The sequence below is a fragment of the Misgurnus anguillicaudatus genome, chromosome 10, assembly GCF_027580225.2.
Source record: "Misgurnus anguillicaudatus chromosome 10, ASM2758022v2, whole genome shotgun sequence".
NCBI classification, from domain to species: Eukaryota; Metazoa; Chordata; class Actinopteri; order Cypriniformes; family Cobitidae; genus Misgurnus; species Misgurnus anguillicaudatus.
The window spans coordinates 16893537-16915572 of record NC_073346.2 but is presented as its reverse complement, the minus strand read 5'-3'; the positions used below and the strand labels follow the sequence as shown (position 1 = coordinate 16915572).

Genomic DNA, 22036 nt, shown 5'->3' with positions numbered 1-22036 from the left:
GATTCTCAAGCGCTGTGCGAGTCATAGGTGCGAGTTGGTTCAACTGAATCATGAAAAGATTTGGTTCATAACAACGATTTGGTTTCCAATACGACATCACTGAACGCCACATGATTATACCACGGAAACTCTTCAGCGGTGATTATCATCATACTTCGCTTTGACAACACATGCGAGATTACAAAATTCATCTAAGATCTTCAGTGTAAGTTAGTTGCTTTTAAAAGGTAGTTTCATCTTTGTGCACGTGCTTCTGTGTGTGCAGTGGTTGACGTTGGATGTATGATTTGTAAAAAGGCCAGACAACAACACGTCCATGTGTTAGGATGTGGGAATGTATATTATTCAAAATCTAAATTTAAATAAATGTTCTTTGAAATAGAGGCATGCTGTAAAGTCCAGATTCTAATCGCCTTGAACAAATATCGATTCAGACTCACTTTTTTGATGCAATGCTTAAGTTACAGACTGTAACATGTTGTGATATTAAAGTATGTTCAGAAGGTCATCTTATCTCTCTGTGCTGGGTGAATGCTCAGGTATTTCTGCTCATTGATTTCAGATACAGTACAAAACAAAACAATATTTGGTCATATAGCTAATATAACTGTGGGAACTGGGTTAGTAGCCACCACTTTATTAATATTACATAAATATTCTGAAAGCTTCTTACACTGTCTGGAGAAAATCACATATTAATATATTATTATTTTACTGAAGTAGCAATAACCATAACCATAGGCAAGTCAAAGGGCTTTTTGACAATGTTGCACTCTTAGCAGCTTTACATTTAAGACAAAGAAAAAATTAAAATTATTACATTTCTATAGTTTAGAATAGAACATATTATATTATTTTACATTTTAATGTCCTCATAAATAGATGGTTATCCAATTAAACAGTATGCACTTTCTCTTCGACTAGCGTATATTTATTCAATAAATATGATAAATAACAGACGTCATATTAACCTAGACAAAGTTTTCATCTTACATGGAAATGGCTGTAAAAGAAGAAAAATTGTATAAGAACAGGAATTTTTCATTACACAAAGAATTTGCAATTATACCGTGAAAAGCAGTGTAAAGAGCATGGAATTGTATCAACATCATGAAGTGCACCACACACCTACAAAATTGAAATAGTGACGCCTTTAAAATTGTAGCCGGGCCATTACAATAAAAGCTATATAAACATAATTTACAAACTGCTAGGGTAAGATAAATATATTTTATTGGCAACCAGGTTCAACCAGATTTTGCTGCAAAAAACTAAAAAAAAATCTGGAATAAGTTCAAATCAATCCTGTGTTTTAAAATTAAAGTGGGCATGAAACAGAAGTAGCGTGTAGCTACTAGTCAGGATAGAGACAGACAGAAAATTAAAAGAAGTGATTTTCTTTGCTGCCGTACCATGGCAACAGCAGGCGCAATGATATTACACAGTGCCCGAAAATAGTCCCTAGGGCTTCCCGCAGCACTTTGCAGTTCGGGTGGCCCGCCTAAGCTGGGAAACCCTACCGCCTTAACTAGGTCGTCCCAAAAAAATGTATTTCGCTGCACAAAAGGCTGTCAAGTGTATCTCAGAGAATAGCGCGGACGCGCTTCACACCGCGAGCTGGCACGCGCGCATCACGGCCGAAATTACGTGCTCCGTCACTGTCTGGAGGATAACTAGCCAGTTGATAAAACATATCGAAAGATAGCGCAGACGTGCTACACACCGTGAGCGTCCACGCACTCCACAAGGCCGAAATGAGATAAAGACATGGTCCGTCATGTCTGGAGGACTAGTTAACTAACAAATTGGTAACTTTCAATAGCAGGGGACTATTTTTGGGTAGTAACTTTTAATTTTCCATTGGTCTTAGAACCTGATGTAACTATAGAAGAGTCAAGTTTTAAATAGGAAAAATATAGAAATTGTTTGGTAATATTTGAGCGCGATGCTAATGGTCTAATCAGATTCGATGGATTATACTTAGCTATACTAAAAGTGCTAGCGCCAGACCCGGGGATTGGCTGAATGGATTCAAAAACTGTAAAAATCAATTGTTTAACTCTAGGGGAGCTGGAAAATGAGCATATTTTCAAAAAAGTGGAGTGTCCCTTTAAGACCTGTGTCCTTCATAAAGATAAAAAACTCATCTAAAGGGTTGCCTTAAACCAAAACAGCCAGCACCAAGATGAATAACAGCATCACAATATTTGGTTGAATCGAATAAGTATTTGAAAATGCAGGCACAAAATGCAACATGGGGAAAATGAATTAGATTTGTATTGTTGTTCTCTATCATCAGATTCAATAAGATTAAGGTGCATTATTTTCGTTTGTTAAATGATTTATCTCCCTTTCTGTAGATGACAACACAGGAGGTTCGTCTGTGTGGGCTGCTACTGCAGGAGCACTTTGGAGAGGTGGTTGAGAAAGTGGGCATTCATCTCCTCCGCAGTGGAGTCCTGAACTTACGAGCTCTTGTTCATGAGACCAAACTACCTCTTGACTTGGTGAGCCGATAAAAGTCCTCACATTCTAATAACTTATTCCTGGTCATCATTTCTTCTCTTTCTTATCCTGTCTCTTTCGCAGACTTTTCGCAGAATTTATCATTCTCTATTTTCAACTTGCACTTCTGCTAGGTCAAGAAGTCTTTGTGTGTGCTGGTGCAGCATGGGATGTGTACGTTTGGTCTAGGGCGTCGTGGTCCAATGGGACCGGTGGAGTACCAGATGAACTGTGAGAACATTCTGCACATGCTCCGCTATCCACGCTACATCTACACGGCCAAGAGTCTTTACGGAGACACAGGGGAGCTCATTGTGGAGGAGATACTGCAGAGAGGCCAGATGACGATGAGCACCACAGTCAGTACTGTAGCAGACAGACTGACCCACAATATGCCAGGTGAGTCGTACAGCTGTTGCACAGAAAACCTGCATGACCGTTCGTATGTGTAGAATGCGAATCAAGCCTATCAGCCTAAATAAAATGGAGGAACCATGAAGTCTGAAATTTGGTTAATCGATTCATACCTATTAAACTCTTGTTGCACTAGAGGGCCAGTCTATGGACTACAGTGAGGTTGTCACTGCATTTTCCCGGTTGGTGGAGACACATTTTTTGCAGCGCTGCCCCCCCATGCCGTCAGCAGAACCATCAACTTCGGGTGATGCCAACTCTAACCCTCCTCCGGCTGTGACGAAACCCAGTGAACCAGAAAGCCACCCGGATTGCTATAAACTTCCTTATATCAATATTACCGGTGAGTTAATTCAGTCAAGACATGGATGACACTATACAGTAAACGTTTGGACACATGACTGCCTGTTTCTTATAATCTTAAACACCTTTTGATCTAAAGGTTTAGCTTAAATAGTTTTTTGTTTTTGGAAGTATAGTCCATTTTTATGCATAAGCCAGGGTCCACGTACAGTGTGTGTATGTCGCGCATGCACCTGCAGGAGAATGTAGTATGTAGCCCAGGACATGCATTGCATTTTGCGCATGCGTCGAACGTCTGAATACACGTGCGAGTCAAATAAACTATACTTTGGAAGGCCGTGCATTCGACCTTAAAACAGACTATACTCTGGGCTTAAAGGGACACTCCCCTTTTTTGAAAATATTCTAATTTTCCAGCTCCTCTAGAGTTAAACATTTAATTCTTACCGTTTTGGAATCCATGCAGCTGATCTCTGGGTCTAGCATCGCAGGAGGCGCAATGATATTACGCAGCAGCCGAAAATAGTCCCCTTAGTAACTTTCAATGGCAGGGGACTATTTTCGGCTGCTGCGTAATATCACTACACCTGCTGCAGCCATGTTACGGCAGCAAAGTCCTTGATTATTACGCCAAAATGAGAGTATAGTTCCAAGCATATCGGCCTAGAAAATCACAACTTTTAATTTTCTGTCGGTCTAATGCTGAGTTTACACCAAACGCGTTTTGGGTGTCAAAATCGCTTCTACCGCGCCTAGTTTGCCGCTTGAACACTTTGAATGCATTCGCGCGTGTAGAGCGGAGTACACGCGCGTCCGAAGCAAAATCCGCTTTTTGTGAGAGGGGCAACTGCTGTGCGAGTGTCTGTTTGCAAGATGACTGATGTTACTTGTGCATTTATCAAAAGAGTTACCAGTTTGTATTGGGTAACCTTACTATAGGGGGAAAATAAACGGCGTGGGTCGATAAACGTCACGTGACTCAAAAGTAAAGTGTGTATTACAACTTACCAGGTTGCCCAAAGTACTTACTGACACTCTTCCAAGCGAGGTCCTTTTTATTCCTGTCTCCTCTATAGAAATAACAACTTGTGTCATAGCTTCGAGTGACTGCTTAAGTGAGTGACTCCGGGCGGGGCTGCCACCACAGCAGCAGGCAGGCTCCTGATTGGTTAACGCGGCGCGAAATTCCGCCAAAGTTCAAATTTTTCAACTCGGGCGTCAGCCGCAAATTCGCGTGAACCGCAAAATGCACAAAAGCACCATTCGCGCGTACCGCGCACAACGCTCAATTTGCGCCTTTCGCGCGAGCTTCACGCACGAATGAGGCGGAAACGCGTCGTCTGCTCCGCGCCGAACGCCTCTTCCGCGCCGCGGGACCTCCTGACGCGCGTCAACGCGTCTGCACATTGACTTAACATTGAAATCACTCGCGCTTCACGCCTCTACCGCGGTTGGTGTAAACGCACCATTAGTACACGATGTGACTACAGAAGAGTCAAGTTGTAAAAAGGGAAAAAATATCCAAACTCGTTGGTTATTTTTTAGCGAGATGCTAATGGTCTAATCAGATTCAATGGATTATGCTAAGCTACGCTAAAAGTGGTAGTGCCAGACACGGAGATCGGCTGAATGGATTCCAAAACTGTAAAAAACAATTGTTTAACTGTTTATCAAATGGAAAATAAGCCTATTTAGAAAAAGTGCAGTGTCCCTTTAAGAGCAGTGGTGTCTCGTGACTTCTCTTATAACACTATATCAACACAACATATTGTGTTTATATTTGCATTTTACTTCTGTTTTACAGGTAAGGGAAAACGCAGACGCAGTGATGATGGTGAAGCTCTCAATAGTACTGCAAAGAAAGCCAAGACGGACAGCAGCGAGGTATTTCAATCACACAGACTCACACAGACTCTCACGTATATCTCCGACTAATACATTTGTTCTCTCTCACCATGTCTAGTTTGGTGATGAAGGGATCTATTGGCAGGTGAACTTCGAACGTTTTCACCTGCACTTCAGGGATCAGGCTATTATAAGTGCCGTTGCCTGTAAACTTGATCAGGTGACTACAGCCTGTATATCATCAACACCTTTATCTACGATGTGCTGTGAGATATAATTAGGCTGTGGACTGAATATTCCTTCATAGATTTATCCGAGACTGAATGTTCTGGATTCTCACATTTAGGTTTTCTTCTCGAGGGAAATATAAGTTGGAATGTAGGTCTGTATCAGCTAAACGTCTCTCTTCTTCTTCCACTGTAGACCAGCAGTGAGATAGTTCGAACCATGTTACGAATGAGTGAGGTTACAACACCTGCAAATGCTGCTTTCACACAGGCTCTTTCAGCTAATGAGGTAACAAGCAGATCTATTGTAGGATTGCCAGAGTACACTCACCTAAAGGATTATTAGGAACACATGTTCAATTTCTCATTAATGCAATGGTGTAATGGTGTGGGGGTTGTTTTCTTGGCACACTTTAGGCCCTTTAGTGCCAATTGGGCATCGTTTAAATGCCACGGCCTACCTGAGCATTGTTTCTGACCATGTCCATCCCTTCATGACTACCATGTAACCATCCTCTAAAGGCTACTTTTAGCAGGATAATGCACCATGTCACAAAGTTGGACATGAGAATGAGTTCACTGTACTAAAATGGCCCCCACAGTCACCAGATCTCAACCCAATAGAGCATCTTTGAGATGTGGTGGAACGGGAGCTTCGTGCCCTGGATGTGCATCCCACAAATCTCCATCAACTGCAAGATGCTATCCTATTAATATGGGCCAACATTTCTAAAGAATGCTTTCAGCACCTTGTTGAATCAATGCCATTAAGGCAGTTCTGAAGGCAAAAGGGGGTCAAACACAGTATTAGTATGGTGTTCCTAATAATCCTTTAGGTGAGTGTATATTACGTTTTAATGTTTGCTGATATTTACTAGATTTTTTACACATGGCTATGGTTTGATTCTTTTTCCGTTAGATTTTCCGATCTCTTCCCTCTAATTACAACATCGCTAGACAGATTTTAGACCAATACCTCACTCTCCTCGTTGATGATCCGGTATGTATGTGTAGATGCACGCATAAACAATATGCACAATACATGCACTTTTTTTTATGTGAAATCCAGGCTAAAGTCTCTTAATCTAATTATGAGATCAGGAGAATTGAAGTTTGGTTTTACATTAATTTCAATCATTAAAATGCCCTTACTCAGTTAATATTAAATCTATTAAGGTTATATGTTCACAGAATGTTCTTTACATTATGTAGAAAACACAATTTCAATCGTGACAACTCTTGAAACGTAGTTTTGGCATTTTAATATGGCATGGGATGTACACAGCTTTATCTTGGCAGTCTAGATCAGCTACGCTGCCCTTGCTGATGCTGGCATAACTGAAGGCTTTCACTGAAACATAATTGCAGGATAGAAATACATGCTGTTGCAAGAGAAAGGCAGGTGGTGCTAGGGAAGGAGGGGGGCCACACTAAAGACTTTCATGACTGAGACATATTACAATATATTACTTGAGCTATATTACAGCACTGTGACACAAGGGCAGTGTCACAGTGCTGTTTAGCCAAGTCTTAAATTACCTTTTTGTTTCCGTCATCTCATCATCTTCTGTTTTCATCTTTTGCTTCTTTCGTATTTTACTAGATGGAATTTGTGGGGAAGACAGGTGACAGTGGAGGAGGGATGTTTGTCGTCAGTATCCTTTCAAAACTGCCTGAAGGATGAAGGGAAGTTTTCCGTGCCTAATGTGCATGTAAATCATTTTACTGTAATTGTAAACAGTCAACAAAGTGACCATGTGTTTTTCAAAATGTGCCATTTCTGGCCATAACTGGACAAAATATTGTTTTCTGACTAATTTAAAAAATATTGGAAATGATATAAGCTTAATAAAATGGTTGACTCTTGACTCTGGTCAGATTTACATCGTGCACTGGCTAACCTTGGCAGGGCCACTCTCGAGTCTGTGGTCCAGGAGAGGTTAGTAGGGTTAAAGTAATTAGGGACACTTTAGTATGGGGACCTATTCTCACTTTTTTTTCAGTTATATTTTTTTGGCTGCTTTGCCTTTATTAACAGTGAACGAGGAAAGTACAGGGAGGAGAGAGGGGTATGGTAACGGCCAATGACCACGAGCTGGGAATCGAACTCGGGTCGCCGAAAGACCGAAAGCACCACATGTCGGAGTGCTACCCACTACACCATTGGCTCCGACCTGTTCTCACTTTTAACAAGTTACTATTACCTTGCATATTACTAAGCGTATTGGCTGTTTATTAGTCTTACCCCATACCTACACTTGAATGCTAAAACAGCTACCTTACTAAGTATTAAGTAAGAAATAATTGACGACAGACTGTTGAATCGCTGTTACATCGCGGGTGTGCATTATTTTCAAACAATTCAACGGCCTGGCATCAATTATTCTGCTTACGCCACAGTTACCACAGTCATTGCTAAAACATGGCTCTGGTGGTTATTTTAAAACATTTAATAGGTCTGGTGTGCGTTTATAAAAAACATTTTTCAACCAATAAGAATAAAGCATTCAACAGCCCTGTGGTGTATAATAAGCAGTAAATTAGGAGCTTATCAAGACAAAATCTGTAGGATGAATATGTGTTCCCCATACTGAAGTGTTACCAAATGTTCTTCTTTGTTTCTTAGGTTAGGTTTGTGTCATGATTTGGCTATGCTTTGTGTTAGGTTTGGTTCCCGTTCAGCTCGCATCTTTCGTCTGTTGCTACGGAAACGGCACCTGGAGCAGAAGCAGGTGGAGGATTTTGCTATGATTCCAGCCAAAGAGGCCAAAGACATGCTGTATACACTTCTGTCGGAGAATCTGGTCCAGCTGCAGGTATACACCCATCTGCATACAGTCAATTTAGAGGTTCAGATTGTTTGGGTGGGCTCCAGTCCCCACTGATGGACATGAGCAGACTATACCACCCAGCTAAAAAAAAACAATAAACACCATCACAGAAATTCTATTGGTTTTATTGGGAATTTTATTTGTTCAAATGGAATATGGCCCAAAACACACTACAGTGTAGTGGTTTTAATGGTAAAAGCTAATGGTTCCTACCGTATTTGTATTTTCATAGAAACCATTAGAATTTTCTGTAATGGTTTTATTGGTTTTTTTTTCAGCAGGGCAGTGATTGCCAATCAGGGTAACACACAAAGATTTTGATTTTGATGGGTTTGTACCTGTAAATCTCATTATGGATGGTGTTTAACTTTGGTTAGTCATTGGTACACATCTTTAGTACTTAAATCTTATTGATTGGATCGAGAGGGTACTTAAGCAAAATAAGCTTGGAAACCACTATAAAGGTCCTAAGTGTGATCCTCGGCCCCTGACAACGTTGCTGGGGCCCCTTATACACACAAAGTCTAAGTTAAACTTACATAGTTCCCACAGGTCCTTGTAAGTTTGTGAATCTGGGGGGAGGGGGATTTAAGGCCATGGGAAGTTTTTGAAAATATACATACATAGAAACAGGTAAAAATCCATATTATTCCCTGTGTAGTGTAGGATAATATCATAAAAATTCTAGACTTTTTAAGCACACGTGCTAAACTGTTTGCTTTAAATGCTTATATCTTCTGTATGCGAATGTTGATTCATACCAAAATGCGTTTTTGCATAGTTGTGTTTGACACATGAAAACGTCTCGTATGTAACTGTTTCCTGAGAAGGGAACGAGGCGCTGCGTCTCCCTTGCCATACTTCCTGCGTCCCTGTAACATCGTCTTTGGCAATATTTCAGATGGCGATATACTTCCTGGCTCCTGCGTCACCCTGTCTTTGTCGTTAAGCCTCACCATTGGTTGAATTTGTTATACACATTCAGACGCATCTGCCCCTGTAGGCGTCCCCAAAGTGTCACCGCAGTGACGCAGCACGAGTTCCCTCGAAAGGGAACTGTAACAATGTATCTTAAAAGCTAAAACGATGTAACCTTGATCTCACTTGAAATGTGTCCCCATATTTAGTCCTTGAATTTGAGGGTATTAGACCTGGAAAGTCCTTGAAAGGTCCTTGAATTTGAAAGTCAACTAAGGTGTGGTAACCCTGTTTTTAGAGACCAAAACAAATTACAAAAATGTATCTAACAATGATTGTAGTTAACTTAACAACATTTGTCATTGTCTATTTGTCTCTTTATATTGAGCAGGAAATCCCAAAGACACCAGACCACGCCCCCTCTCGAACCTTCTATCTGTACACCGTTAATCAGCTGCCAACAGCCAGACTCCTGCTGCAACACTGCTATAAGGTACAAAGCTCATGCAAACAATCTTTTAAAAATGTGTTTGTCCTGTCCTCATAAAGTGATGTATTTGGACCCCATACAGACAGTTGGAAACCTGATTGAGAGACGGCAGTATGAGACCAAGGAGAACAAGCAAGTCCCTCCTTTTTTGACAATAAAGACATTTCAGCCGAGTCGAATACTTGGATGACTAAATTAATATGTTCATTAATTGACAGGCGACTTTTGGAAAAATCTCAGCGAATTGAAGCCATTCTGGCATCCCTGCAAGCCACGGAGGCCGAGGCCGAGCAGCTGACAGAGGTGGAGGAGATGATCACAGCTCCAGAGAGACAGCAGCTCGAGTCTCTACGGCACCACATAAACAAGTACTACACATTAAACTACACCCCATAAGCTGGTTAGAGTCGCAGGATTCATGTTAACACACATAATTTATCCGTCTCTTCTCTTGCAGGTTGGATTCCAGTGAAAACCAGGTGGATGAGACCATATTTCTTCTTGAATCCTACATTAACTCCACCAAGTCCAAATAGTTCAAGACAGATATAAGCTAGTTCATGTTTGAGAACCAGAAAAACATTAACGAAAAAAATTGGTCACCAAAAGTGTAGTTACATGAAAAAAACTACAGAAGGGAGAGATTGATCCACATGTATAGACAAAGGAAAGTGGATACTGATGCTATTTGTAAAAGTGTGAGTATGGCATAGTTTTATTTTGCGGTGGGTTAAAATAAAGATGGATTTAGTTTTATCTAACGGTTTACATATTTTTATTTATGAATGTCAAAAAAGCAAAACAATTTACAAACTTGTGCACTGACCATAAAACCTCGAAAAGATGTGATTTCTATCAAAGAAAGGAAATTAAATAAACTAATTGTTATGCTTGTTTCAACTTAAATACACATTATTTTCATTTTCACAAATAGTGCATTTGCTTGTCTTACTGCTTGTTTATTTCATGCAGTGCCATTGTAAAATAATCTGACTCTGTTAAAGCAACACTATGTAGTTTCCATGTAAAAAGGACTTACAGCTCCCCCATGTGGTTGAAAAGCGCAACAGTGCCTGGTATCAGACACTCTTCTGCAGGCAGGGGGAGGGGCGGGGCTGTGTTTCCTACCCTCCACCGCCACTTTCAGAGTGTGCTTGTAGCAGCTAGGAGGCTGCTCAGGTTGCAGCAACAGTACAATTTGTCCAGTTAAAAGTTGTTCTATCACTGAAATAATTTTAGAGACATTATTTAAAGGTAAAAAAACTACATAGTGTTGCTTTAAGCCAGAATTCCTGCCATGAAACATTTAACCTGTTTAAGAGTACAGCTGACCCCTATGACCCAGCTGAGCGGAAATCTTCAGAATTGAAACATCCAAACCTCTATGCATCCTACGCCCTTGCGTATTCATTTACTGACTGTACACTACTGGATTTTGCTTTCCGTTACCTATATGATTGTGGCATCATTCTGCTCCATTTAAAACAGTTCACCATGTTTAAATCCATTCCAGAGACGATCCCATAAAATTGGGGCAGAAAACGCGGTGGTGGGCAAAGTCCAGAGATTTCATCTTTGCCAATCATAAAAGGATTTGTTTCTTGAGCAGAAGCAATAGTCATGTCTTCAAGAGGAAGTATTAAGTGTAAAATCTCCAGGTTGTAAAGGAAACTTGTGTCCAGTCTGCACTCAGCTTTCAGTGTTCTCATCTTCGTCTTTCATCTGTTTCCTTGTGAAAAAGCCCAACTGTGCAGAAATATCCAAAACACATAGGATAAGACTTAAGATCTGTGATTCAGTCTGTGAAAGTCAATTTTTCTGATTTACTGGTTTCTAAATAAATTCAAAAGCATACTGGGGAAAAATAACCATTATATCTTTAATATTGTCATGTCATGAAATTAAACTTTAATGCTCCTATAAGACTTCAGCCTGGATTTCACAAACAGATATAGTTTACTCACACATATCTCAAAAGTGTTTTCAGAATTGTGACCCTGGACCACAAAACCACTCGTAAAGGTCCAAATCTTTTGAAATTGAGATTTATACATCTGAAAGTAAGCTTTCAATTTATGTATTTTTAGGACTTTCAAAAATTGAAAGTCCTTAGCAACACTATATATATATATATATATATATATATATATATATATATATATATATATATATATATATATATATATATATATATATATATATAATGGTAGGAAATTTACAAAATATCTTCACATTACATGAGATTTACTTAAAATCCTTATAATTTTTGGCTGTTTCTGTTACATAAAAAAATTGATATTTTGACGCATACAGTGTATTGTTGGCTATGAATGTTTTTGTGGTCCAGGGTCACATTTGTGTATTGTTGTTTTACGTTGCGAGTTATGCATAGGCAATGATCCATTTACATAAGCATATTATATGCTTTGATAAAAGTTGTGTATGTACCTTCCAAAGGATGAATACTAAAAGTGCGAGAAGCAGTAGTCCTCCAATAATACTGCCAATCAGAATCCAGAGTGAAATCGGGATTGAACGCCCCTTCAGTACTTCCAAAACTGTCTACATACACAGTAAGAAAGATTGTTAGTACAAAACTGAGATGACATTGTTTGGGAAGATGTTTGTGTCAATACATTTATTTATTTTCACCATGATTAAAGGAATAGTCTACTCATTTTCAATATTAAAATATGTTATTACCTTAACTAAGAATTGTTGATACATCCCTCTATCATCTGTGTGCGTGCACGTAAGTGCTGGAACGCGGCTGCGACGCTTCGATAGCATTTAGCTTAGCCCCATTCATTCAATGGTACCATTTAGAGATAAAGTTAGAAGTGACCAAACACATCAACGTTTTTCCTATTTAAGACGAGTAGTTATACGAGAAAGTTTGGTGGTACAAAATAAAACGTAGCGCTTTTCTAAGCGGATTTAAAAGAGGAACTATATTTTATGGCGTAATAGCACTTTTGGGAGTACTTCGACTCGCCTGAAAAGTCTGCTCCCCTTCTCACTCTCATAATGGGAGAGGGAGGGTGTTACTGCGCCGAGTCGAAGTACCCCCAAAAGTGCTATTACGCCATAAAATGTAGCTCCTCCAGCGCTTACGTGCACGCACACAGATGATAGAGGGATGTATCAACAATTCTTAGTTAAGGTAATAACATATTTTAATATTGAAAATGAGTAGACTATTCCTTTAAGTAATATGCCTTAGCACAGTTTAGAGCTGCCTAATGATTAGTTGCGAGACTACGGTAAGTTTTTGTTTACATATTAAATGTATGTGTAATGTGTATAATAATTATGTATATATGCACACACATGCATGTATATATTTAAGAAATATTTCCATGTGTATAAACATTTGTATATTTACATATAATTTATATCATATATAAATATAAAAAATTACATTAATATATTTTTCCTTAAAATTATACATACATGTGTTTGAATTTATATATGCATAACATTTGTTAATGTACTGTGTATAATGAATATGTAAACAAAAACTTTTATTCTGCAAACGATTAGTTGTGAATAATCATTAGGCAGCCCTAACACAGTTAAAGGGATAGTTCACCCAAAAATGAAAATTCCGTTATCGTTTACTCACTCTCATGTTGTTACAAACCTGTATAAATTTCTTTGTTCTCATGAATACAAAGGAAGATATTTTGAGGAATGTTTATAACCAAACCATTCGTGGACCCCATTGACTTGTATAGTAGGAAATAAGAATACTATGGAAGTGGGGTCCACGCTCAGTTTGATTACAAACATTTCGTAAAATATCTTCCTTTGTGTTCATCAGAACAAAGAAATGTATACAGGTTTGTAACAACATGAGGGTGAGTAAATGATGACAGAATTTAAATTTTTTGGGTGAACTATCCCTTTAATTCTGGAGAAAATACATTAGTTATGATTTAGTATTTATTCATACATAGTGAATATCCCAAGTTCTCTAACATCCCTCAAGAGGGCAGCATCCCCCAATGTAATCAAACTGGACTCCCGAGCAGACAGCTGGTACGAGCCCACTATTGTCACGGCTTTAAACTTTGCCTGACATGAACACACAGTGGTTTAGCAACTGAATCACAAACAGATCCTAGTACAGACACTGCCTTTGCATGTGCAAACTGAAATACTGTATGTGCATGTAAGCGAGGGAATCCCACCTGTCTGAAGAAGTTGTCATGAATTCTTCTCGTGATGCGGATCAGGGCCGTCTGTCCCTTCAGTAGCTGCTGCACATTGCACACAACCTCCACACACCACGATGAACTGCAGTTCTGAACAGGAAAACAAAAAACATCTGCATAAGGTTCAGCAATGAAAAGGTTATTAGTCAGAAATTGAAATGCTTTATTTAAACAAATGTCACAAATCAATTCATCGATATTTAACAAATTTGACTGTCTTTCGCTGCAAAACCCTCTAAGTCAGTGGTTCTCAAACTGGGGCCGCGAGATGGTGTCAGGGGGGCCCAGTTTTATGACATTTTATAAAATACATTCATTTATCATGAATTCTGTGTAATTAAACCTAAAAAATAATAAGCCAACTAACCAACAGCGCTACTAGGTATAATTTAATATGTTTTGTTTAATTAAAATATTACATTTTAGAACTATTTTTGTCATAAATTTTCTTTCGGGGGGCCACGTAAGAATGGACCGTACACAAGGGGGGCCGCATGCTGAAAAAGTTTGAGAACCACTGCTCTAAGTACATAAAAAAATTCCAAAGTCTCCAGTCACTCTGCACTAGAAAACGGCTAAAAAGTCTGACAATATTCTAATATATTTGGTAAATGTCCTTTAACCGTGGTTTATCCAATTCTTATACCACGGGGCTGTTGAATGCTTTATTCTGATTGGCTTAGAAAAGTTCCATGGGTGTTGATTATTTTTCTGTAAACCGCACACCTAATCTGTAAAATGTCTTAAAAGAGGCACCAGAGGAATATTCGTGGTAACTGTTGTATAAGAGGAATAATTGACTCCGGTCTTTTGAATTATTTGAAAATAATGCACACCCGCAGTGTTACAGCACTCCGCGATTCCCACCTTGGGTGTGCATTATTTTCTTATTCTTATTAATTCAACGACCTGTCATCAATTATTCCTTACATCTAACATGCACTTAGAGGACTTTGCCAACAAATTGGTATTTGCCACCAAATCAATATTTCTGAATTGCCTAAGTCTGGGATTCAGCAATTTTTTGAAGCGAAAGTATTTGATGAATTATACAATGAGAGCATTTGGTCAATATCATTATCTCATTTTTTTTTGATGGAGGCGGCGTTCAGGAGCTTTTGCATCTGAGCTCTTCACATGCTCTTTTGTATGTACTTACCAATACTTCACTTTTCTTCATGTCTTCTGGGTGAAGTGGACGTACATCTCGCTGCCTGGACTTCAGCTGAGCAAGATCACTGACTATACTGCAGTTCACACCTGAGGCCTAAACACAGATAGAAATTTCAACACAACTACTAAACTAAATATTGTACGACACACGCTTTAAAAGTAAACATATCTATACTAACGTTGTGAGAGAAAGCATCAACCACAGCTGCAAAAACTCTGTCCCCCGAAGCCACGGAGGGCAAATGAACACTTAGCTCGAAGTTACTAACTGCGTAACAACCCAAGTTTTGCACCTGAAAAAGCAGAACGTATACTCGGTCATTAGCTTAGACTTTAAACATTACAGAGACTCTTGCCTGTCAGGTTTACTTTGACCCACCCTGAAATGTGTGTGGAACTCAGGCCCTGTCCCCTCAGACACAGTCCTGGTCGGGTGAACCTCATAGCGGTTTAAGTTGGAGTCACTGTAGGGATTGAACCATAATAAGCACATATTACAGCAAATTATCTAGTCTAGATTATAGCTCTTATATGAAGGAAATGAGATGTTTGTTTGTGCTTCAGAGCAACTGATGAATATATAATAAGACCAGAAAACCAATCGACTCAATGAGAGGGTGACTAACCTTGTGATAAAGAGATCAGGTTCATACTGAACAATACTCTGCAGCTGAACGCTGTTGTCTGACAGTGTATCTGAACTCTCCTTGCTGTCACTGTAGCAACACACAAATTAACACAAATCAGTGAAGCATCACATAGCTGTGATGTACTAAATGTCAGCAAGGCTATAATTTAGCCACAGATAATAATAACAGCACTCTTGTTGTTATAAACCTGACATGTCCAACTTTACATTCTGATTGGATTAGATGCTTACAAATTTGTTTTAAAATAACTAGTACACAACAGTTTTATAAACAACAAGTATTGAGAGTAACACATTTTAGGAATTTTCTTTTAATTTTGCTTATACTCTCAGAAATAAAGGTACAAAAGTTGTCACTGGGACAGTACCCTTTAAAAAAGGTACACCTTTGTACCCAAAGGGGCTGTTTACATTTGGTATTAAGATGTGTTTTCATCAATTGGATCACAATTGGACGAGAGAGACACATTACGTTTACACCTGGTATTTAAATCCGCTTCTGTCCTGAATACTGTGAGGGGGTGGTCTGTGAGACGGTGGGCGAGTCTCTCTGCTGTCATTCAAACCCGAGCGGGAGTAATAATGAGTTCATATGGACGCAAACTAATATTATGTCAGAGTCCACTGCTTGTTTAGCAAGTAAACATGCTGCACAGAGTTTTGTACGTGTGTATGTAAGAGCTTCCTCTGAATTTTCAGCGCAATTGATGAAATAAGATTGCGCAACTTTCACACGCTTTCAAAAAGAAACTACGGAGAGAAGGCAGTCGCGTGTGGCTGTTCGAACGCATTCAACCACATGTGCGTTCCGCAACTCCAAAGCAATCCGATCGAAAGTGGTTTCGACTACCTCTGGATGTGGTTGAAAGTGGTCGAAAGTGGACGAGCTCAAAACGTTTTGAACACCGTTTACACATGGCATTAACGTCGTCCACTTGTGATCCGATCGACGAAAACGCATGTTAATGCCTCAAAAAGTGCATATAAGTACTTCAAAGGTACATACTGACAGTTCAAAGATATTTGTACCTAATGGTACATCTTAGGAACTTTTTTGCTGCCCCAGTGACAGCTTTGTACCTTTATTTTTGACAGTGTAGCTAAAAAAATTACACTGTAAAAACTGAAAGTTGGATCTACTTAAACAAATTACTTCAATTAGTAAAACATAAAAAATTATGTTTTGTCAACTTATATTTTTCACTTAAAGTGAAAGGGCCGTTTCCCAAACAGGGATTAGACTAGTCCTAATTTCAAGTTTTTGGTTTATATTTAATATTTAAGTACATTAATCATCTAGTTTTTTTACTTTTACTTCAGTAGAAAGTACTTTTGTACTTTTACTCAAGAAAAGTAAAACGACACAATTTTTATGTAATTAGGTATTAAATCAATTTTAATGTGCAATATGAAAGGAATATACAGTATGATTCTATGCTTTAGAATGATAAGGCACAGATGCTTGGAAAATTTACTTAAAATACTCAAGTAGTGTCCGCCTCTAATGAAAACAACTTACATCAATACATCAGAGCCCTGGTAATGGTTTTAGTAAGGCATGTTTGTTAAACCTAGTTATATTTCATAATTAAATTCAGGCCTAGTCCTGGCTTAAGCTAAAACATGTCCAGGAAACTACCCCAAAAATGTTTTAGGTGTTACCAATTGAAGTAATTTTTTAAGTAATTAAACTTTCACTTTGTACAGTGTAGTTTTTTCAGACACATGCCGTATGTGTTGCATTTTAAAACAAATAAATTAATCTTTTGACATAATGTAATATAGTTTTGTGCAAAGATTGTGATACCAAGACCTGCTGCTGGAGAAAGTGTAATGGTTATGAGTTTTTTGAGCATTACAACAAACACTAGACAAGACATGTCTGTTTAGCACATTCATTTAATGGCCAGTCAGAGGAGTTTAAATGAGCCATTGGTGCCAAAAAGCTTTGTTTGCTCAAAAAGTACATTATTAGAGGAGTATTCCACTTTCATTTAAAAAAATCCAGATACTTACTCACTCCCATGTCATCCAAGATGTTGATGTCTTTCTTTGTTCAGTCAATAAGAAATTACGTTTTTTCAGGAGAACATTCCCGGATTTTTCTCCATATAGTGAATTTTATAACTGAACAGTTTACAGTTTCAGTGCAGTTTTAAAGGGCTCTAAATGATCCAAACGAAGCCTAAGGGTCTTATTTTCGCCCCCCCCCAAAACAAAAAAAACAAACACACAACTTTACATCTTGCATTAGTCGCGTGATACGCCAGCATGACCTTATGTATTACGTAATCATGTTGAAAGGTCACACATGATGTATGTGAAACTACCGCTTTAATGTTCACAAGTGTGGAGAAAGAGGACCGTTCGGACGTTGTTGTATGTGGAATGATTCTAATAAATGTCTGTGTGTCAGTTTATTATAAATAATGTTCTGCAAGTGTGCGTTTCACATATGTAACACGTGACATTTTAACGTGATTACATAATACGTAAAGTCGTGCTGGCGAGTCACACGGCTAGTGCAAGATGAGAATTTGTGGTTTACACATTTAATTTTTTTTTTGCCAAACATGATGATCATTTCACAAGATAAGACCCTTATGCCTCGGTTGGGATTGTTTATAGCCAATTGAAACTGCAATTTTAAACTGCATTGAAACTGTGAACTGTTGAAGTCCACTATATGGAAAAAAATTCTGGAATGTTTTCCTCAAAACATTTTTTGTATTTCTTTTCGACTGAACAAAGAAAAACAAACATTTTGGATGACATGGGGGTAAATTATCAGGATTTTTTATGGAGTGGAGTAATCCTTAAAGGTATAGCGGAAGATTTTCTTTTTTCAGGTGGATCATCAAGACTATTGATAATCCCAGTTGTCAATCATTCTGGTGATATGTTGACGTAAGACCGTCGTATGTGCTTGTCCCTAGGTTCGCTTTCTGCACATGCACACTTTGAGGTGTATATGTGTGGTGAGCTACCATTTCAGACATTCATTGAAGCTTGCGATCTAACTGTGTTTTTTCAAAATGTCTAAGGGTCGCAAGAGAAAAAGTGTCTACGAATTGTATGACAAGAAGAGAAAGGCCTCTGAATAAAGAAACAAGACCAGAGTGTTTTTGGGAGACTATTTCACACTCTGGTGTGCACTAAAAGCACAGGTTGGGCTTCCAAAGCAACGTTTATACTCAACAGGTAAAGTTTGTCATGCTATTTGGAGAAATCCATTTAAAATCACTGCTAGTAAAAGTTGATGTAAGCTATGATTAGCGAAGCTAGCCCTGGCACAAGTCACGAACCCCGCACACACAGTAAACATCTTGATGTATGAGCCATGCTGACAGCAACTTGTAAACAGAGTGGAGGTAGCAGGTAGAGTGTTAAAATAGTGGAGGGGCGGTTCTTTTCAAAAATCTGGAAAATATTCCGCTATACCTTTAATAATAGTGTGCAAATACAATGTAATTTTTTTTAACCCTGTGTGTGTGTGTGTGTGTGTGTGTGTGTGTGTGTGTGTGTGTGTGTGTGTGTGTGTGTGTGTGTATGCATGCGTGTGTGTGTGTGTGTGTGTGTGTGTACCTTGCAGCTACAAGCTTCATCTGGACCTTACTGATGAGAGATGTACAGCTGAACTCAAACTCCAACATGAAGTTCACCTGAGAATAATGAGGCAATTGAATCAAACAGTCACTGAAAAGCTTCATGACTGTTTAAATGAATCATAACTAAACAGCAAACTTTGCTATTTCTCTTCTCTGAGAGTCTTACCTTTGAATGAGAGCGAAACACGGGGTAACTCACATTACAGGAGTGACTGCTTGAGCTTAAAGCTGTGCACTCAATCTTAAACTGGGCATCTTCCTACAGAAAAATAAAGATATAAGATAATACATAATATACTAAGGACTGGGTACACATTGGATATGCACCAGCATAAGAAAGCACAGAAATTGTAAAAGTAAAGTCTGATGTATCATTTATATCAAGTTAACTACTGTTTATAAATGATCATTTCAGTAATTTGTGTATCTGCATATGAAAACCATAGCAGATTTAAAAATTCTGATCAGTTTCAAATCCTTATGTGTGAAGCTATGCTGAAGTGAAAGGGAGAGACACTGTTTGTACCCGGATGCTCAGGCTGCTGAAGTGCAGGTTTTTGGAGTAATGTAAAGTTAGACTGGTGTTGTAAGCGTTTTCCAGGCGATTTTGTAGCTGCACTTCTACTGCCAGTCTCCGCCGCGGGCTGCGTATCACAAAGGGCTGCTGCCTGCCAGCACAGATAATGAAACGTTTATATATATTTAACATTTACACCATACATGTCACAATATTATCCTGTAGTGCCTGCAATGTCATAAGTTTACCTTGTTCCAGAAATGTCCATATGGGCCTTCAGACTCAGATCTGGTACACACACATCATCCTCCCCACAGTCTTTGAAGAATGGGATCTAATATAGGGGAATCGTCATTACATTTTAAATATCAAAACATAACATAAAAGATGCTAAACACACTCATGCATTTGTCAGACACAACTCGTAGTGCATTCAACCTATACATTATTATGTGGGGATCAAACCCATAACCTTTGCATTGTTATTACAATGCACTACCACTAAGCAACAGAGCATTTAGGAACAATCCTGTGCTTATTGTCTTGATAATAATTCAATTTATATAAATAAAAACGTTCCCCTCTTCAGCGTTGAGGTTTTAAAGGTGCAGTGTGTAAATTTTAGGGGCATCTAGTGGTGAGGTTGTGAATTGCAACCAACGGCTCAGTCCACTGCTCACCTCTTGCTTTTGAAACACATATAGAAGCTACGGTAGCTGCCACTGGACAAACATGTCATCGTTGGAGACAACTTAGTAAAAAAGTTTGTCCGTTAAGGGCTTCTGTAGAAACATGGCTGCCCAAAATGGCGGCTTCCATGTAAGGGGACCCTCTCTGTATGTAGATAAAACGTTTCATTCTAAGGCAATAAACACATAACGGTTCATTATAAAAAGGTCTTTATACACCCCTGATAATATAGTTTTGTATATAATTTTGCATTTCTCTCAAGAGATCCTTCTAAAAATTACACACTGCACCTTTAAAGCAGCCGCTGCTTCGTGTAACTCACAGACTTCTTGACTGTTGTCGGCCAGCCTTCATCCAGAACCGGACCATTCTCTGTGTCATTGACTTTAAAGCGCAGGGTGAAGCTGATTGGTCGAATATAATCAGCTGTGTCCTACAGGTTCAAAGGAAGTGTTAAATCCTCTAATAAAATGATTCAAAATATGATAATTACTTATTGCTCTCATGGATTCACAGACTCACAAACACATGAAATGGTATCGTGTAGCACATGGATTGTCCAACACGACCACTGACACCCATAAGGGTCTGTCTCTGGGTATTGTTGTCAAACAGAGCACGAGCCGAGAACTTTCTGTCATCTAACATGGCCCCCACTTGCATATCTATAGAAATAAGCAGGAGAAATATAATAGGAGTTGGCATATATAGTAGAAATTCAGGGGTAGGATTTTAACAATATAAATCAAAAAAATGTTGTAATACAAAATAAATATGAAAAAATGAATAAAGCGTGTTAAGCATTATTTCCAGGTCCGTAGTCCTTCGCACAAAAAGTCAATTTTCACATCATGCTGGGTTAACGCGGTGTATCATGTTTTAAAGTTCTTCATGTTAATTTTTCAATTCAACTCTTCACCCAAATTGTTCTGCTCATAATATAATTTGAAATGAAAACAGAATTTTCACTTGTGGTCTCAGACACTGCAGATATTGTATTACCAGCAATGGATGAGTGTCAAAAATGTTTCATGCTGGTTGCTTGCATGATTCCTTACCAAAATATGTGCCGTGAGAGCCAGGCGAGCGGGACATGGCCAGGAAGCAGACCGTGGCATTAAGGCATGCGGAGTCTCGGCCAGCCTTGTGGCAGTTCTTCTGGATTACATTAATAGAGTGCGGCTGGAAGGACAGACTGACGTTGATCTGTACTATACTGCGAGATCTGCAGAGAGACAAGGGGAGACCGCAGGAGACCACCGTGGGTCGAAGTCAAACCTGTTCTACACAATTTAGAATAACACAGTGAAGACTTGTATGACGGTCGTTTTGTAATAATGCATGGACTGATTACCTCAGCAGGACTGCAGTGCCCTGCGCTCCCACAGCAAGATCCAGTAACTCATCTCCATCCAGATCCTGCAAGGCACTCAAGCTACGGCCAAAATACTGCAGCCCAGCAGAGAGAGAGGAACCAGCAATGCGCTACACAGAGAATTATCATACATATGGTATCATATGATAAAAGTAAGGATAATCAATGACATAAAACTGTGTTTCTCAACAAGCGGTCCAGGAACTACGGGGGGACCTCAATAAACTTACAAGAGACTTTTAAGATGACTTCAAAATATTTCAAATAAAACAAA

The 22036-nt window shown here is 38.9% G+C and overlaps 2 protein-coding genes across 3 annotated transcripts in view; one reads left to right on the top strand and one right to left on the bottom strand.

Moving 5' to 3' along the window:
• The first annotated feature begins 44 nt into the window (after positions 1–44).
• polr3c (polymerase (RNA) III (DNA directed) polypeptide C) lies at positions 45–10289 on the top strand. 2 transcript variants are annotated; one of them, XM_055209726.2, is made up of 15 exons: positions 45–205; positions 2361–2507; positions 2640–2904; positions 3056–3262; positions 5027–5106; positions 5186–5287; positions 5491–5583; positions 6214–6294; positions 6898–6949; positions 7173–7233; positions 7960–8110; positions 9435–9536; positions 9616–9665; positions 9752–9901; positions 9991–10289. In XM_055209726.2, the coding sequence occupies exons 2-15, from the start codon at positions 2361–2363 to the stop codon at positions 10067–10069; spliced, it is 1620 nt and encodes a 539-aa protein (XP_055065701.2). In that variant the 5' UTR covers positions 45–205; the 3' UTR covers positions 10070–10289. The 2 variants fall into 2 exon arrangements, with proteins under 2 accessions (XP_055065701.2, XP_073728081.1); XM_073871980.1 differs by having other exon boundaries at positions 107–227.
• A 321-nt stretch (positions 10290–10610) lies between these two features.
• Positions 10611–22036, bottom strand: part of itga10 (integrin, alpha 10) — a 43673-nt gene continuing 32247 nt past the window's right edge. The window contains exons 15-30 of the mRNA XM_073871979.1: positions 21742–21872; positions 21446–21612; positions 20910–21052; positions 20710–20820; positions 19946–20031; positions 19707–19848; positions 19347–19439; positions 19158–19234; positions 15550–15639; positions 15303–15387; positions 15103–15216; positions 14910–15017; positions 13727–13840; positions 13515–13610; positions 11982–12095; positions 10611–11279 (exon numbers count right to left, since the gene is read on the bottom strand). Coding sequence (XP_073728080.1) covers positions 11223–11279; positions 11982–12095; positions 13515–13610; positions 13727–13840; positions 14910–15017; positions 15103–15216; positions 15303–15387; positions 15550–15639; positions 19158–19234; positions 19347–19439; positions 19707–19848; positions 19946–20031; positions 20710–20820; positions 20910–21052; positions 21446–21612; positions 21742–21872 — 1728 coding nt within the window. The 3' untranslated portion in view covers positions 10611–11222. The remainder of the gene's footprint in view (positions 11280–11981; positions 12096–13514; positions 13611–13726; positions 13841–14909; positions 15018–15102; positions 15217–15302; positions 15388–15549; positions 15640–19157; positions 19235–19346; positions 19440–19706; positions 19849–19945; positions 20032–20709; positions 20821–20909; positions 21053–21445; positions 21613–21741; positions 21873–22036) is intronic.

Excerpts from the sequence above, each read along its gene's own strand:
- polr3c (XM_055209726.2), top strand. The coding sequence starts at position 2,361 with ATGACAACACAGGAGGTTCGTCTGTGTGGGCTGCTACTGCAGGAGCAC. Across the intron at positions 5,584-6,213 it reads AGGCTCTTTCAGCTAATGAG|ATTTTCCGATCTCTTCCCTC; the intron begins GTAACAAGCAGA and ends TTTTTCCGTTAG. Across the intron at positions 9,537-9,615 it reads TGCTGCAACACTGCTATAAG|ACAGTTGGAAACCTGATTGA; the intron begins GTACAAAGCTCA and ends GACCCCATACAG.